Genomic DNA, 17,576 nt, shown 5'->3' with positions numbered 1-17,576 from the left:
GGGGCTGTGGGTTGGCAGTGAGGGGCACTGGCAGGGCTGGGGCAGGAAGGGAGCTGCAAGTCGGGAGTGAGGGGCACCAGCAGGGCTGGGGGCTTCGGAGTGAGGGGCAGAAGCATGGCACAGGCATATCACTGCCCCCCCCACCCCAGTCATATACCTGACCTCCTCACTTCCCCCAACAGGTGTCCTCTTCTTTGACACTGGAAATATGGTAACTCGGTAACTGTCTCATGATGAAGCAGCTGCAATCACATGACTCACCCGTGATGAACCGCACAGCTTGGTTACGGGAGAACACAGGGCACTGTGTTGTCCACAGGAGGATGTGTTGGCATGAGCCACAGCTCAAATTTAGCATTGTGACACAACAGAGAAACACAGCTGAAAGCCAAACTAACTTGAAATGTGTCAGAGAGATCCTGCAATAGTTCACTACGGCTTTCCCAAAGGGAACTGAAAATAAAAAAGTCAACAAAATAGGTATTTTCCCACCAAAAATTCTGATTTTAGCATTTTCTCTCTAAAGCATTTAAGTCAGAATTTCTGACTTGTCATTAGTAAGCTTGTGTGATCACATTAATATAATAATTACGGGAGTGTTTTGACTGCTGAATGCTTCCCTGTGGGGTTAGGGCAGACAAGGATCTGTAGGTAAATCCGGTATATTTTATTAGACCATCTCAAATAGTCGGAAAAATTCTTCGTTGCAAGCTCTCGGGTACAAATACCCTTCGTCAGGATTATCGTTTTAAAAAACCTTCAAACCCGTGCAAGTGACGTGAAGCTTTTCAGCTGGTCACTGCATTGGGCCCTCCTTTTTTTTAAAATGAGCAAAAACTGCTCATTAAAAATGCCTGTATCTCTCAGCCGCCCCCTTTTCGACCACATTAGCAATGTAAAAAGCTCTTCAAGCTGCTATAAAGTATGTTAAAGTGATGTGACTCCCAAAACCGCGTGCGAGGATGTTCCCAGCAGTCACTCCTCAGCTCAGCTCAGGAATGGTCTCCCCCGAAGCCTGCCAGACCCCGAGCTTGGACATCTTCCCAAAGCAGTGCAAGACCTTCCTATTTAGGCAGGAGCTTAGCAAAGAAAACTGGGCAGGGATATTATTTAAGGGGGTGCTGTTTTATGTCGATATTCTGGTTGCCTTTTAAGTTGTTTTGTGCTCTTGCACATTCTCTGTTTTTAGAAGTTATTTATAAGTTATTCTGCTCTTTTGTTGCCAACCACTCTGTGCCTTTGTTAAATCAAATAAATAAATATCATGGTTAATGTGGCTCCATGTGTGGAGTCCTGCACAAAGAATCTTTTACAAAAGAGAAGTCTAACAAGGAGAAAGTTTCACATAACAATGAAAATGGTTTCTATTTTGGGGTAAAACAGTCTTCTGGGTTGTGGTATTGTGCTTTCAAAAAAAGCCCAGGGGCTTGATTTGCATTTACATAAAGGCTCCTTACCTCGGAGGGGCCTTATTGTAAATAAGAATGGTAAACAGAAGTGACTTGCTAAATTGGAAAGTCTATTTTTACTGTTCATAATCAGTAAAACGCAATCCCCTGCCCCAAAACCCCCAAATCCAGTATAAATTGTAAAAAGTTAATTCAGTAATGAACACTATGTTGGATTTAACAGCTCCAGGACTAGCAGCATGGGAATTATGAAACTGTTTTTCTGAACTATTTGAAGTTGACAATGCCCCTTTAAAATCCATAAAACAAATGACTTTTTTTTTTTTTTACACACAAAATCATGGGTCCCTCGAATTCCCTGTTGCAGGGCATCTGTCTTGCTAATAAAAAGGTACATTTTAAGAATACCAGATCTTAAAAAAAAAAAAAAAAAAAGGCACCTGCATTTATTCAAACAAAGTTTCCAATGTTGAGTGGCCCATCAGAAGTGGTGGGCAGCTACAGCTTCTAGAGAAGTCAACTGGAGCTGTAGACAGGGGCAGATCCAGAGTGGGTGCAGGGCATGGTTGCATCCCCCTTATCAGACCATGCCATGGAAGCAAACGATGGAGACCTGTTAAAATCCCTGGATCAGGTAATAAGACCCCCTTCCCTTTCCTTCCATGCTCCTACCCCTCCACTCCTTTCCTCCCCCACCCACTGCTGCCCTACAGAGCCCCTCCTGCCTCACTTTATCAGGCTGCACAGGGGGCCAGATTCCCCCTCCTTGCCCAGTCCCCTCCAAGTGCTCCCTGCCAGCCCAGAAGCAGGTGTGGGGAGGGGAAATTGAGGCCAGTGCAGCTGCCGCTGTCCCCAACTAATCCCTGCCCTATCCGTGTACAGCCTCTGCTCAGCCCCTGCTGCATGGCGCAGGAGGGGCTGAGAGTGCAGCAACAGGAAGGTCCAGAGGTGTAAGCAGAGACCGTTCTGGAGCTCCCCCTACCCTTGGGTAGCCAGGGACAGTGGCAGCGGTGGGTGGGGGAGAGGAGGAATGGGAGGGGAGAGGTCCTGCTGCTGTGCATGGAGGAGTAGGGAGGTGGCAATTTGTACTAGCTTCGAACGCATAAGAAAAGTAGGTATACCTGCAGCATGGTCTACCCACCCCAGTGGTGGGGAGCAGGGGAGTGCAGTCACCCCTGCAGTGCCGGCTGCTGCTCCCACACTCCCCCTTTGTAAAATCCTGGATCCACTTATGGCTGTGGATGCTCAGCATCTTTGAAAAGCAAGGCAAAGGCTTCTCATTCCTTAAACTTCAGAGCACTTGGTGATCACCTAGTTTTCCATGATAACCGCCCCCCCAAATTCTCTGTTAAAAAAACACATAAAAATTCACATTTTTCTGCAACAAGCCCTACCTGCCATGCTGATTGCTTTAGGGGTCCCAGCAGCAGCAGCCCCGCCCCGTGATGCTGATTGGCCAAGAGAGATGCCATTCATGCAGCAGATTGGTGGAGGAGAGCAGGGCTGCACAATGGGCATCTCTCTAGGCCAATTAGTGAAGGAGGGGAGAAGGGGCAGCCACCATTGTGGCTGCTTCCCTGTGTGCCAGCAGCTTCTCCCCCCTGGCGGGCTGTCACAGCAGCCACAACAACACCTGGCTCTCACGGGGGAGCCACGTTTTATTTTTCAGTAAGTTTTTATTTTTTTCCCTCTGGTGATTCTAATGATTCCCTGTAAAAATGCAAATTCTGCATTTTTCCATGCCCAACGGATTTCTAGGATCCCTGCTGATGACCACTGTCTGGAAGCAGGAAGAAATTTCTCCCATAATACTGCAGCTAGGTGAATAGGGGGACTTTTATGTCTGTGTAGACATGGGGCACTCGTGCTACAGAACTAACACAATGTTTCAGTATAGAGATTGCTATTTTTCTAGTGTTTCTTCTGTTCTTTGCAGATGAGTTCGGTACGGTAAGTAGTTCAGAAACCTTGCGTGACCAAAGCATCAATGTTTCGGAAAGGGTTTTGACACGTGCTTTTCCGTTTGAAGCCATCTATCAAAAGCCATTCCAGTGAAGCCTTCAAAAACAACATTTCCAATAATAACTCCCAGGCTTGGATGCTACATGCTGGCGTATCTGCTCTGAAATGCTCACTCGGAGGATATTATGAAAACATGCCTGCACCGCGCAGTGAAAAAACGTCTGTGGCTTGTTACAGCTCTCTCATTCTGAATGGCTTTCATGAGCTGAATGATTGCCACTCAATTCAGAAAGGTCAGCCGAGAAAAACATATGCCAGAAATCAATCACAGTTGACAGATCATCTGAACTGGAAAGACATGTGTTGACTCTTATAATGTCGAAGTACAGTGTAAAATGAAGAAGCCATGCTGTTTTAGTGTGGCAGAGTTGATTTACACAAGGCAGAAGGAGATGCTTAACATATCAAAAGGACAATATTTTAACAGCACACAGTAGGGAGGGGAGCTGGAAAAGAGGATTTGTCTCATTTGATCTCGAGCCACCATGCGGTGATATAAACCCTCCTGCTTCGGGGCATATAAGCCAATCTCTATTTCTGGAGGACTAGGAGGAGCTTCCTTTGTGGACAAGGCACCCCAGAATACAAAAAATCCTGTAGTCAATAACTTTTCTCTGGTGTCAACCATTGCTTCAAGACAGGCTACATATGCTGTGCAATGCATATGTTCCTGCATATTCCTAGTGGTGCCTCAACCAATGTACCTTTGGATATCTACTGTCATGGGCAAGTCAGGTCCCATACCCCTGTGGACATTGTCGCTTCCAGTTGCTATTAGTATTATGAAGTGCATGTTACCTGTTATCTAGCCTCAATCTTCCTCCCCTAAATTCAAGTAATTTCCACCTAACATCTGCTGCAAATGGTAATAACTCCATTCCTCTATTTTGCAAGCATCGCTTTGCAGATTTACCCACTGGCTGATGGGCTTTAGGCCGAGGGCTCAGAATGTCATGATCTACCATCCAAGGTTCTTGCACTTTTCCTCAATATAAATTTCATTCCCTGTCCTTCAATAAGCATATGCTTTGAAGAGCTATGTGTAATATACAGCACGGGTAATACTAGTTTCCTAAAACACCAGCTGGGAATTAGTCTCTCTTGTTAAGCAGGTTCTAGTCAAGCACTATAGCAGCACACAGTGTTACTAAATCATAGCATATGAATGATTGCAGAGGTTTCTGAGATGGATCCAGCCTTTCTAGGCCTACCTGAAGGGAGTAGTAATGGGGCACATACCCCACAGTCGACAGCTAATTTGAACTGGAAAGACGTGTTGATTCTTACAGTGTCAAACTACAGTATAAAATGAAGAAGCCAAACTGTTTTAATGTAGCCAAACTGACTTGGACAAGACAGGAAGAGATGCTTTATCATGGCAAGAAAGCAATATCACATCTCACATTCTCCTAGATCAGGGGTTGTCAACTGGGGGTACCCTAGGGGTGCCTGAAAAGGTGATAGTGGGTACATGTGGACAGAAGAGGACAGAGCAGGGCAGGAGGGGCAAGGGCAGCGGTGCCCCTCTGTGGACAGACATGGGGTGGGGGGGCTCGCACATGGTGGCCGCCACTGCAACCCACCACCCTGTGCCGCCGCCTCCCAGGAATGGGGCTGGGGCAGAGGTAAGGGCAGCAGTGCCCCTCTGTGGGCTGCACAGGTACTGCCCTGCCAGTGCGTGATTGGCTAGGTGTGAGGCCCGTCAGCAGCCTGCAGAGTTGCATGTGCAACTGGCTGCAGGAGAGCGGGTGCAGTGGTGGTGGGGCAGGGTGATGGATGGCAGTGGTGGCAGATGTGGTGTGTAAGCCCCCCACCCCCCGATGTGCAAACGCCCCTCCTTCCCCCATGTCTGGCTACTACCACCATAAGAGGCACATTTGGTAAAAAAGGTTGAAGACCCCCGTCCTAGATTTTACCTCCACCATTTTCTTTGCCTGCCCTGGAGCTTGAAAGGCTAGCCCTTAAAATACAAAAGCTCCGAGAAGGTACTCTCCATGCAATTTTTATGCTTTAAGATGAAATATGCCCAATGAAGGATGGAACACAGAGTTTGTGAACTGCCATACTTAAATACAAGATGAGGATTATTTCCACAATCAGCATGGGAGAAAAAGACCCTTGTCTTATATTTGCATACAAGGAAACCTCATTAAATACAGCGCTGTTGAAAGCAGAACACACTCAATAATGGAAGCCAACTATGAAGGTGAAGAAATGCAGATGCACATGACTACAGAACACATGGTCTATATTGGGCAAACATACTAACAGGAATTTCAGCTCCTCTGAGTAAGACGTATGGTATCACTCACTGTACTCAGTCCCCCTCAATGCCCACTGTTTTGCATGCAAGTCATGGTGAGCCACTCCACTGAATATATTTCAACTTCCCCTTCACTCCCACGGCTGAACTATGCCTTTCTTTCCTATTTCCAATAATTGTTCCTTCACCAGCCTTAAATATCTGGCAAACATCATTGAACAGGGCCCCAAACAGTTCACCCAGAATCCCTCTGCTGCCCCTAGCCTCAGCCTATTTTATATAAATACTGTGGCTTTTTCCTCTATGAGGTGGAGCCAGACTAGATTGCCATGTGCCTCATCTGTATTTGGAGGATCCCAGAATTTGTGATAAGAACACGGAGTCATGAGTAGGGGGGTTAATTAGCACGTGGATCCTTTGTGGGGGGTATCTGGAGTACATTCATATACTGAGTAGTGCTGGGCTGTGGGGTCACAGAGGCTTGAAATGCTGTTGACTCTGCTGGAGCTCAGCCCAAACAACTATCTCGTAAATAATTAGCATCTTGAATCTGGACTAATATCACGCATAGTTTGTACTATATGTAAGGGGTACAAAAGTGCTGCTTAAAAGTGTGTTTATGGAGTACCTGTGCTGAAACTTCCAGCAGTTTCGAAAAAGGTAAAATGTATCAATCCTGGGTAAACTAAGTCTATGGGTATGCAAATGACTACAGGCATTTTTAACCGTTTTCAAATTTACCCCTCACTTTCACGTACTCAGGGGGAACAGGGTCGGACAGTAAAAGGTGAGGAGTGGGGCTGCAGGGGGAAGAAGTTGGTGGGGAGGGACAGAGGGCAAGGGGGCTAGCTGACCCCCCAGATTTATTTTCCCTGCTATTGCAGTGGGAGGGGGGATAAATTCAAGGCAACTCTCCAATAATTAGATTTTATACCTGGAAAATGTATAACAAAGTTATAAATTTTCCATATACAGAATCTAATTATTGGGGGGAGTCATCTTATATTCAGGGCCATCTTATATTTGAGTAAATATGGTAATTAACTTCCACCTGAGCTTTGATTTCAAGGCTTGAATGGTGGATATGCCTTGTGCTGTCCTTTTGCACAGAGCTAAAAATCAACCTACTACATACAGAGCTTGACTTCATCCTGAAGAAGCATCTATGTCCAACGTGTCCCAACTCTAATGTTGGGAGCAAAAATCACGAATGTAGTACCTGTGCAACCCACCAGGGCATCATAGGGGAGACCTAAGTATTGGTGGCTGTAAGTGGCCATGCTTAACTGAAGAAAGACAAAAGCCCAGGTGTGTTCCCTAGACAGGGTCAGTAGGCGATGCATTCCACCCTCCCCATACTCATTGAATGAAGACCAGGGAGGCAGCTGAAGTTTGAGGAACATAGAGACTGAAGATTTCTTCCCTTAGCTCTATTTTGCTTTCTGAAAAATGAACTCAGAATAAACCATCTGAGACTGTGGCCGGGTGAAACAATGAAAGCGAGACCTGTTCAGCGAGGATGCAGGGATCATGGCTTACCTTGGTTTGGAATGTACAAAACACGTGGGTTAGGAAAGGGTGGTCCCAAGCTAAGGAGAGGACTCTCTTTTCCACCATGGTGCACTCCACGTCATCGTCCATCAAGACCACGTCCTTTTTCAGTGCTTTCACGGCAAAAAACTGATCAGTGTTCTTTAACTCGGCAAGGAAGACCTGGAACGGAAAGGGGACCTTGTCAAAAGATGAGCATCTTCTCAAACCATCTTCAGAACCACTTTAAGGTGCAAGTTGAAAATACCCGGTTCAGCTCCAAAGCTGACCAGAAAACTGAGGGAGGAAAGTTAGCCCAGAGATTCATTTACCAAAAGAGGATCCAGACCTGATTCTACCTCGAGCCTGTCTGGCCATGGGAGAGTCACTTGCTCTCCCATGTGTTTCATTTCCCCTTTGTAAAATGGGAACTATGCTTCCAAACTTAGAAGGATGTGTTGAGCTTCAAAGCCAACGGATGCTCAGCAATGATGTCAATAGGAGCCAGAATAGAAGAGACAATGTTTTGGAAAGTTGAAATTTTTGGTGATAGAAACCACTTTTATGCCATTTGTTTTCCTGGGCAAAATGTAAAGCTGACAGCTTGGCGTCAGATCCTCAGCTGAGGTGAATTCTTGCAGCTCTGTTAACATCAGCGGAGCTAGGCTGGTTCATACTGGCTGAGCCTCTGGCTCTCTATCCAATCTTATTATGTAGCATGAATAGATGGGATGGCTGCACTGCTCTTCTACAGCCTCTTTTATCTGAGAGTATCAAAGTACATGGGAAATGCTGAGAAACAAGAGTCCCAAAGCCTGATTGTACCTATTTATACAGGCAAAGAAACTATAGCATTGAAAAGCACTTAGAGGCCACATGGTGAGTCAGTACCAGTGTTGGCTGCAGACCGACTCCAAGGCCCATGCTCAAATTACTAGACAACGTGCTTTCCCTTAGGGTAGTTGGATGGCAGAGACTGATCTAAGAGGCCTCTAGATACTCTTAACAGGACAGCAGTTTTAAACAAGGCCAAGGGATCTGCAACTCCATTACGAGTTTTATGTTCCCTGTTGGCTATTTATACATTTGGGTTCATATCGATGGATTGTGCCTTGTCCTCTCCCAGGCCCCACAGCTAAGTTCATACAGGCTGAAATTATAATAACCCTTTCACTGCGTCCGTGTCTCCATGCTGTTCAATACCCACTAAGAAAGGGGATAGGAGACAGTGTACCAGCAGAACTGTCCTGCTCCGGGGAGTTGCAACCGGGTTGGGGCATAATTGGTGGAGAGACACAAGTGTCCCAGTGCCATCGATATCCATGCAGTGCTTGGGAGGTCCAGCAAGTTCCCTGTGTCCATGAGGAGTCAAAGCCCATTCTGCCAATGGCAAATTGGAAAAGGACTCTCCAAAGGAAGCCTGCAAGCAAGGTTTTCTGCAGAAAAGCATGACTTAGATTCATAGATTCATAGATTAAGGGTCGGAAGGGACCTAGTAGATCTTCTAGCCCGACCCCCCGCCAGGGCGGGAGAACAACAAAAAACCCCAAAAAGAGAAACGGGACTCAAATGAGTCCAGCCAGGTAGGCATCCAGCCTCTTCTTAAAGACCCCCAGGGTAGGGGCCAGCACCACTTCCCTTGGAAGTTGGTTCCAGCTCCTAGCCGCCCTAACTGTGAAGTAGTTTTTGCGGATGTCCAATCTATACCTCCTCTCCATCAACTTGTGCCCATTACTCCTTGTTATGCCAGCGGGCGCTAGGGGAAACAGCGTCTCCCCCAAACCCTTCTGGTCCCCCCTAGTGAGTCTATAGACGGTCACCAGGTCCCCCCTCAGCCTTCTCTTGTGGAGGCTGAATAGGTTCAGGTCCCGCAGTCTCTCACTGTAGGGTCTGCCCTGTTGTCCCCGGATCATGCGGGTGGCCCTCCTCTGGACCCTCTCCATGTTGTCCACATCCCTCTTGAAATGGGGCGCACAGAACTGGACACAATACTCCAGCTGTGGCCTGACCAGCGTCGCGTAGAGGGGGAGGATCACCTCCTTGGCTCTACTCGAGATGCACCTGTGGATGCACGACAAGGTCCGGTTAGCCCTGCCAACCATGACCTCGCATTGTCGGCCCATGTTCATCTTGGAGTCAATAATGACTCCAAGATCTCTTTCTGCCTCCGTGCTCTCAAGTAGGGAGTTCCCCATTGTGTAAGTGTGCTGCTGGTTCCTACTGCCCAAGTGCAGCACCCTGCACTTGTCCGTATTAAAACGCATCCTGTTCCTGTTAGCCCACCCCTGTAACCTATCCAGATCCCTCTGCAATCTCTCCCTCCCTGCTAGCGTGCTCACCTCCCCCCAAATTTTGGTGTCATCAGCGAATTTAAACAGGTTACTTTCCACCCCATCATCCAGATCGCTGATGAAGAAATTGAACAGCGCAGGCCCCAGGACTGAGCCCTGGGGGACTCCGCTACCCACCTCCCCCCAGGTCGAATATGACCCATCCACCACCACCCTCTGAGTGCGACCCCTCAGCCAATCTGCAATCCATCTGACTGTGTAGGCATCGATGCCACAGTCGCCTAGTTTTTTAACTAGGATGGGGTGAGAGACGGTGTCAAAGGCCTTGCTGAAGTCCAGAAAGACTACATCCACCGCGACACCTGCATCCATGGCCTTTGTGACCTGATCGTAGAAGGCAATCAGGTTGGTCTGACATGATCTCCCCCTAATAAATCCATGCTGATTGCCCCTGAGCATCATTTCTGATGCCGGCCCATCACAAATGTGCTCCTTGATGATCTTCTCAAAGAATTTCCCCAGGATTGAGGTAAGACTGACGGGCCTATAGTTACCCGGGTCCTCCCTCTTCCCCTTCTTGAAGATGGGGACCACATTTGCTACCTTCCACTCATCTGGCACCTGGCCCAAGCACCACGATCGCTCATAGAGCCGTGCCAGGGGCCCTGCAATAACCCCAGCTAGCTCCCTCAACACCCTGGCGTGTTATCCCATCTTTACTATGGAAAGTACAGTAAAAGAAAAAAAAAAGTAAATGTTTCATTAACAGCTTAGAAGCTGGCTACAGCAATTGCTTTGGTCCATTGAGCATTTCAGAATAAGCCATAAATGGGGAGGGCAGTTTCCATCCTGGATACATTTGGGATGTGGGCACTGTATTATGTACTGAGCACATGCTCGTTAATTGGTGCTGAATCACAATGAAGATTTTGTTTCAGGACTGCCTCTCCTGGCTGCATTAGCTCCAAATGAGTTCATCATGGCGAATATCATTATAGGGGGTGCCTGAAAGGATGAATAATGATCAGTCACTGGTTGTAACGTGTGACTGCTGCTCCACAGTAGCTGTGAAGTGGGACTAATGAATGCACTGAAGGTAGAATAGGCAGGTTTCAGACCCAGGGCCCTGATCCCCAGCTGGTGTAAATTAGGGCAACTTTCACTGATTTCCTAGTGGTCGGTTTGATTTATACGTCCGTCAAAGATCTGGCACAAAGAGCTCAGGGTTGGACTGGAGCGTTACACCAGGAACAAGGGGAAGCGCAGAGCTCCCCTGGCCCAAGAGCAGGGAGACAACTCAAAGCCAGAGTCTCAGGGTCTTCTCTGCCCTACATGTAGGAGGGAGTCATCAGCATCAGTCTTTGTTGCTGGGGCAGGGCACTTCCGCCTGTGAGCTAGCTCAGCTGTGATGGCTGGACGGTCAGGAGGATGGCCAGATGTAACACTCTGCCCAGGCCTTTCCTCTTTCTGTTTGCATGCAGCCCATCTGCCCAGAAGGGGAAGTAGTAGGTTAGCAGCTGCTTCCCTCCCTCGCAGGCTCTGGCAGCGCGAGGAGCAGATGCAGGGGTGGTAAAAGGACTCCTTGCAACCCACCACTCTCCAAGTCAGCCATGGGCCCAGTTTCTGACCAAGCCCTCTGAGAATTGGGTTTCTCTGAGATATCACAGGTGGCTGTTTTCAGTGAAGCTGAAAATGTGTTTACTAGTAAGTATTTTTTTCTCCAGTCAGAGCTTCTGCTTCAGTTTGAAAGTGTGGAGTAAGGTGTTTTGAAGCTGGCAGTGGAAATTTTGACAAGCAAGATCACAGTCTCAGGTTTCAAAATGCAGAGATTTGTGTCTAGCCTAGTTGAGCCCCCCCATTGCTCACCTTGCCGAAGCTGCCCTTCCCCAGCATTTTGTGCAAGACAAAATCATCGATTGTTAGCTTCAGATGCACACACGGCTGCTCCTTCTCAGGTTCTGACTCTATGAGAGACCGGGGTCTGGTCGTTTCCTCTACAGGCGATTCCCAGGAGATCCCTTGTGGCTCTGAAACACATGTTAAACCACTAACATTGACCTCTGACCCAAGGAGAAACATCCCCATCCTAAGCATCCATTCTCACTGAGATTTTGGAAATCACCCAATTCCCATGATTGTGAATGGAAATAGTGTCCACATCCACTAGGGAAATTGATACTCTCAGGCTCTGGACCTTAATTGCTTTCTACTTCCAGTAGTTTCCTGCTGGTGTAACCTCACAGGCTTCAGTGGAATTACTCCCAATTTACGCAGATACAAACCCTGTTATTTCAAGGCAGAACAGTATGGCCTTGTCCTCAGGCTTGGTGCAGTTTCTGCTCCCCATTCCTCATTGCAAGCTGTCCTACCATGTTGTGACATGTTACCCTTGAGCCTGCTCAAATCCACAGCCAAAGCAACTGCGTGAAACAGATATGACATTGTTTCCACTTCATGCCCCAGTCCCAGCAGTTAAGATCAGGTTGGATGTCTTTGCTGTCACCTGGAGTGAAATTCTCAGGAGTGGCCTTAACATTATATTTCCTTAGGTTTATAAAAAACCTTTCTGGGAATCCATCCCTTACTGAACCTATCCCACAAACTCAGATACACAATTCAACATAGTGGACTGCTCAGGAGTATTTGATGGATGAAATAAGTCACCACTAGGGGACAAGATGGTCCCTGAGATCACCAGGCCCCAAATCATCTAGGGCTTTATAGATTAGCATCCACCTTTTTAAATTTCACTCATTAGAAACCAGGACCACTGTAATCTACTTGTCAGGGTCTGTTAAGTATCCCCGCCGCACCCAATTCACAGACTGCTCGTCTGTCTGGTTTCTAGCTCAAGCTAGGAAACCCTGGTGCTGACCAGGATGGGATTCATTGCACAAAGTCCAAAGCATCCCCGTAATGTGCTTCGCTTATGAAACTCAGCTTTTACAAGTGCCTTGCAGCATTTTGCACTAGCACGAGCATTGGCACAGGGCAGTGTAGCTCTGAAGTGACAAAGGCAAGAATGATTAGAGCAAAGCAAGTGCTGGGAAAGAAAAGTTGTGCTCTTCTTTTCTTGGCTTCCTGCTGGCCCTTATTGGAGTTTGGTTCGTTTTTGCTCTTGTTTCTTGATAATGCATTTTATAGTTTGCAGGTAAGGTTGGGGTTACTGGGCTGCCCATTACATTTTTACTAGCTGGAGGTCAACTGATTGGCGACTATTAACCAATTGATACTCTCCCATGTTCTACAACCTGTCTCATCATCAGTTTGATCTATGCCAGTGGTTCTTAGTCTTTAGACTCAGGGACCCTCCCTTGGTAGATCCCCCTGAAAATGGCAACTCTTAGTTTTGACGTGTTTCTTGAGTACAGAAAAATAATAGAGCAATTCTTCTATTACAAAGAACTTAGACTGCAATAGGTCTGAATGCTCTCGACACTATGGATTCCTATCTGAAACCTCTGGGGTTAATTTGCGAACCATTAGTTTGCACACCTAACAGTGCTGGTATTAAGTGGAGTCTCATGGCACCCTTGAAAGGATCTCAAGGATCCCCAGGGTGTCGTGGCACCCTGGCTGAGAATCACTGATCTATGCCTTGTGTTGCAGCACTCGGAGAGGTGCTGTGGACCAGAGGTGGGATTGTCCCATGTGCCTGGGCAAGTCAGGAGCACAGTCCAAATGAAAGCCAATGCAATATTTGACCCTAATTCCTGTTGTAATCTGGACCCCTTGGGAAACAGATGAGCAAGGGTTTTTCACATAGGCGATCAGGGGAGGGGAGTCGCATCCTCTCTGAAGGCCACTCAACACCTGCCAGGTTGGTCTCAGGTCTCCTGGTCCCTTCTCCTTCCTATTGCCTCACCCTCCTGCTACTGCCTTTCGAAACACAAGCTGCTTATACATGAGCTCAGGAGTTGGTGGGGGTACATTTTAATTAGAGTGGTTCCTAGACAGCTGCCCTAATTAAAACAGCTCACCGTAACGTGTATTAAGTCTCCAAAATGTATTAAGCCTTTCATAATGGACATGGGATGCTTTATCTGAAGCTCATTCAACGAGGATCAAGATCATGGTCCCATTATTTTAAGCTCTGTCCATACATACAACATGATAGGGCCAGTACCCCACAAGGTCCTCAAGCTAAACCAGACAATAGATGAAACACAGAAGCAACCCTGCAACCATTTTGAAACATGCGGGGGCTTAATACAAGTGATGATGAGACAACTGTGGAGCAAAGCCCCTGAAGAGAAGCTCTCTCCAGATCCAGCTCTTCAACCTCAAGGGGCACATTAATAAGACCAGTTAGCCCAAAGATACACCCAAGTCAGGACTCCCCCATCATCACCCAGTTACAGTGGATGCTCACAGGACATATGGTAGCTAAGAAGCCTTTTTGCAGTAACAGTGGGGCAGGCACTGTGCTCTGGCTTCTTTTTGTTGACCATAATTGAATTTTAAATCATCTTTGTTCAGGGTGAAAGTAATATGGGCTCCTGTGCTCTTAGGGAAGGTCATTTTGAAATCGGGGAGCTGAAACGTTTCTTTTTAGTACCACACTTTGATGCTTAGATCAGCCTCTAGGAAAGTCAAATGGAGATTTTCCATTTATTTTCTATGGAGATTAGGCACCTTATTGGCTTCTGTGCTTTTGAACATCTTCCTCCCTTCCTCTCCTGCAATGGCTATTTCATGTGTATGAGTACCAATGCTGTTCTATGTGAGATTAGGACAGACTATTAAAGTGCCCACAGCAACCAAGCTCACAGTGTCAACAATCATTACCTGCAGGGACAGTCATAAAGCTGCATACAAATAAAATTAAAGAGAGGAAAGGAAAAAAGCAAGGGTTAGCTCCTAGGGAAGCAGAAATATTAAGCTAATTCTTTGAGCTAGTACCCAGGTGGATACCAGAGTGGAGACTGCCAGCAGTAATGTGTGTACATAGGTAAGAGAATTAAAGCACTTAAAGCCTTGTGTTGAGGGTAACCTTCTGTAATCAGCATAATCAGTTAAGGATTTAATGACAGGCTTGTGGCTGTCACTACAAGAAAAAAGCACATTGTTGTAAAGCCACTAATAGTGAAGACCTTGTAATTTCATTAGCTGTAAGCCACAGCATAAGGAGAACAATAACACCAGGGAATGGATTGATGATAGTGGGCAGGGAGCTCAAAGTAACTGTTGGGCAGCATTTCTCTAGCCAATCACCATAAATAGGGTTAGTTAAGAGTGTCACTGGGAGATAGGGACATTTCTGGCAGCTGGAGAGAGGTGTGTTGGGGTTCTTGGTCAATGGGAAGCTTTAATACAGAGGATGGTTTGTGACTCAAGTCACTGCTGGAAAGAACAGGAGTGATGAGAGGCCATGCCTATGAAGAGCAATGAAAGGGCTGGGTTGTGCCTAACCAGCTGGATTATCTCTGGGTCAGGTAGCTGGGAATGGCTTGGGGCATGCGTATCAGACTATATGAGAGGGACAGGTTTTGACAAAGGCATGGGACTCTGGAAATGAAAGATGCTGTCTTGTATCGATGAATGAACACATGACCTGGAGTGAGATATTTTGTGAAAACTACATAGTTGGGATCATTCACTGGGACTGCTGGACACGGAGGTGATCTCTATCCCAGTATAATAACCCCCCTTCCTCAAAATATAGGGCAAAGAGTAGCTTTGCTGACATCCCTGCATTGATACCAGTGGCTTCTCACATCAGTCCCTGATCCCAGTTGTTTTTGCCTCCCTGAATCGCCTAGCTATATGCTGCAGATCTGGCTTAGATCTAAATGCATCATTTCCTTGCAGCTGTATCTACCAGCACACTACCATGCAAAGTGAGGAAGAAGCAACCCCCTGTGAGTAACAGTGGGAATCCATGCCCTGCAACACTGTGGTTGGCTTGATCCCATTATCACCCCCTCGGGCTAACAGTGCAACTAAACTGGCCCCATCCATACACATCGTTGGAAAGGTACCTTTCTTCCCTGCAGAAGATGCTGGCACAGACTGAAGTGCTGTTATGTCTTTCATGGGAACTGGAAGGCCGATTTCAATAGGTCCTTCTCTCCAGATGTGTTCGGAGTCCCGCAGGCAGCGAGCCTAGGTCAAAAGCAACAGCAAGTGAGGTGTGGGATGAAAATGTCTAGCAGCTCAGGTGCCTTCTGAGGTCTTAATCCTATAGGCACAATCGTTGAAAGAGGTTAATCATCACTTAGGCTCAGACTGACTGAGGGATCTGCACGCCACGATGAACAAGGTGGCAATGTCTCACTAAACATGGCTCAAGAGTTTGATCTTTCATATAAGTGCACTATTATTTATACTGCAGTAGTGCCCAAGATCAAGATCATGGTCCCATTATTTTAAGCACTGCCCATACATACAACATGAGAGGGTCAGTACCCCACAAAGTCCTCGAGCTAAACCAGACAACAGATGAAACACAGAAGTGAAGTGACCTGCCCAAGATCACACAGCACATCAGGAGCACAGCTAAGCTCCCACTGGTGGTCTACCCAATTAGACCCTCTGGTTTCAGCTCTGCATGGAGCGTACCTGCTGGGTGCTCTCTATCATTGCCAGGGCTTCAGCCATTAGTTTCTGGTTAACTCCACAAAGGTTGGCCACTTTTGTCTGGCACTTGTGATGAACGTTCATGCCACATGCTGAAAAGAAGCAGTTAATAAAGGATGAGAGGAATGGCAGGGAGAAGGGTGGGCTTGCCTCACAAATTGCCTTTGTCTGACATGAGGCAGGGCAATGACGTGCACTTCTACTGGCATGACTGACTGTCCTGTTTGCCCCTGCCCAACCTGAAACAGCTCAAGGCCTGTCAGCCCTGCTTGGCACAGTTGTTGATGGCATAACTTGGATTAGCAACAAATGCCAGTCTTCCGATGCCCACTTATAAGCAGAGTCCCATTCAGCAGCCATCAGCTTCCAGAGAACTTACATAGTTATGTAGCTAAATAAATTACCTCCTACTCATGGGGAGCAACCCCCTTGGTTGTGACAGCATAAAGCCAAAATTGTGCCCTGGGTCTGTGCATAATTAACAAAGGACTGCAAAGGAGGAATTCAGTAGTGACCCTGGGATCTGGGGAGCTGTATCAGGGGAAAAGGTGCAGCCCTGTCACACCTGTGGATCAACTCCATGGGCTACGTATCCTTGTGTGATCCCAAATTTCTCCTGCAGTAGGAGGGGGGAGATTCTCCAGCCCTGCCTTTAGAGTGACCCCCATCACCCAACTCCCCTGTAAGATAAATGGGACTTGGCATCTAGACTGCAGCTCTTCAGCAGGGGCCCTGCAAAGACCCGATGCACCTACACTTGGTCTCTAAATATCTCTAAATATTCATCAGTAATGGGACTCACCATCGCACTTCAAGCCCTGCCGTGCCAGGCCCCAGAGCAGCGTGCCACAGTGCTCGCAAAACGTTGGGCTCTTGTAATTGTAGACTTTAAACCGGTGAGGCATATCTATCTTGAACCGCTCCTTGTGGAACTGCAAAAGAAAGACTGCTCTGAAAATCCCTTCCCCTGTGTGCCAGGCCTGCATCAACACCTACTGCTCATTGTTCATGTTATCCTCTTTGTTTTAGGGTTTTATGCTGCTACCCGTGGGTGTAGCCTTTGCATGCATCGTGATCATCATTATTTGATAGCTTTCTTATTGTGACTGGGAAAATAATCCTTAGCAATGAAGAATAGGTTGCACATGGAAACCAGGGCAGGAAAGCAAGTGGCACCAGTGCTATCACTGCAACTTTGTTCTTGAGGCTGGCAAACAGGAGGGAATTATCTGTAAAGTTAAAGTTCGCAAAGGCAACTGAAGGATTTCAGCTCTGTTTGCTGGATCAAGTCCTGCTGGCATCGCTGTGTCAGCCAGAGGTGTGTAGCCAGTGCAGGTAAAACCCCTGTGGACACAGCTGTCCAAGCAGAAGGCTTCTGTCAGCAGAGCTTCTGCTGCTTAGAGGACCTAGTGTAATACTGATGACAGAAGATCTCCACCACGGGGCCCAGCCAACACCATGCTGCCATGGAGTTAGAGGACC

The 17,576-nt window shown here is 47.2% G+C and overlaps 1 protein-coding gene across 2 annotated transcripts in view; it reads right to left on the bottom strand.

Annotated features, from left to right (window-relative positions):
• The window catches only part of PRKCQ (protein kinase C theta), a 99,502-nt gene that overhangs the window by 64,060 nt on the left and 17,866 nt on the right, over positions 1 to 17,576 (bottom strand). For both annotated transcript variants that reach the window (XM_019509605.1, XM_019509606.1), the window contains 5 exons: positions 16,897 to 17,026; positions 16,077 to 16,186; positions 15,497 to 15,620; positions 11,382 to 11,542; positions 7,234 to 7,407 (listed from right to left, as the gene is read on the bottom strand). In XM_019509605.1, the coding sequence (XP_019365150.1) occupies positions 7,234 to 7,407; positions 11,382 to 11,542; positions 15,497 to 15,620; positions 16,077 to 16,186; positions 16,897 to 17,026 (699 nt within the window). The remainder of the gene's footprint in view (positions 1 to 7,233; positions 7,408 to 11,381; positions 11,543 to 15,496; positions 15,621 to 16,076; positions 16,187 to 16,896; positions 17,027 to 17,576) is intronic.

The sequence above is a fragment of the Gavialis gangeticus genome, unplaced genomic scaffold (assembly GCF_001723915.1).
Source record: "Gavialis gangeticus isolate Ggan-Ray unplaced genomic scaffold, GavGan_comp1, whole genome shotgun sequence".
In the NCBI taxonomy this organism is placed as follows: domain Eukaryota; kingdom Metazoa; phylum Chordata; order Crocodylia; family Gavialidae; genus Gavialis; species Gavialis gangeticus.
Note: the sequence above shows the minus strand (reverse complement) of the source record. Positions and strands in the feature narration are given on the sequence as shown.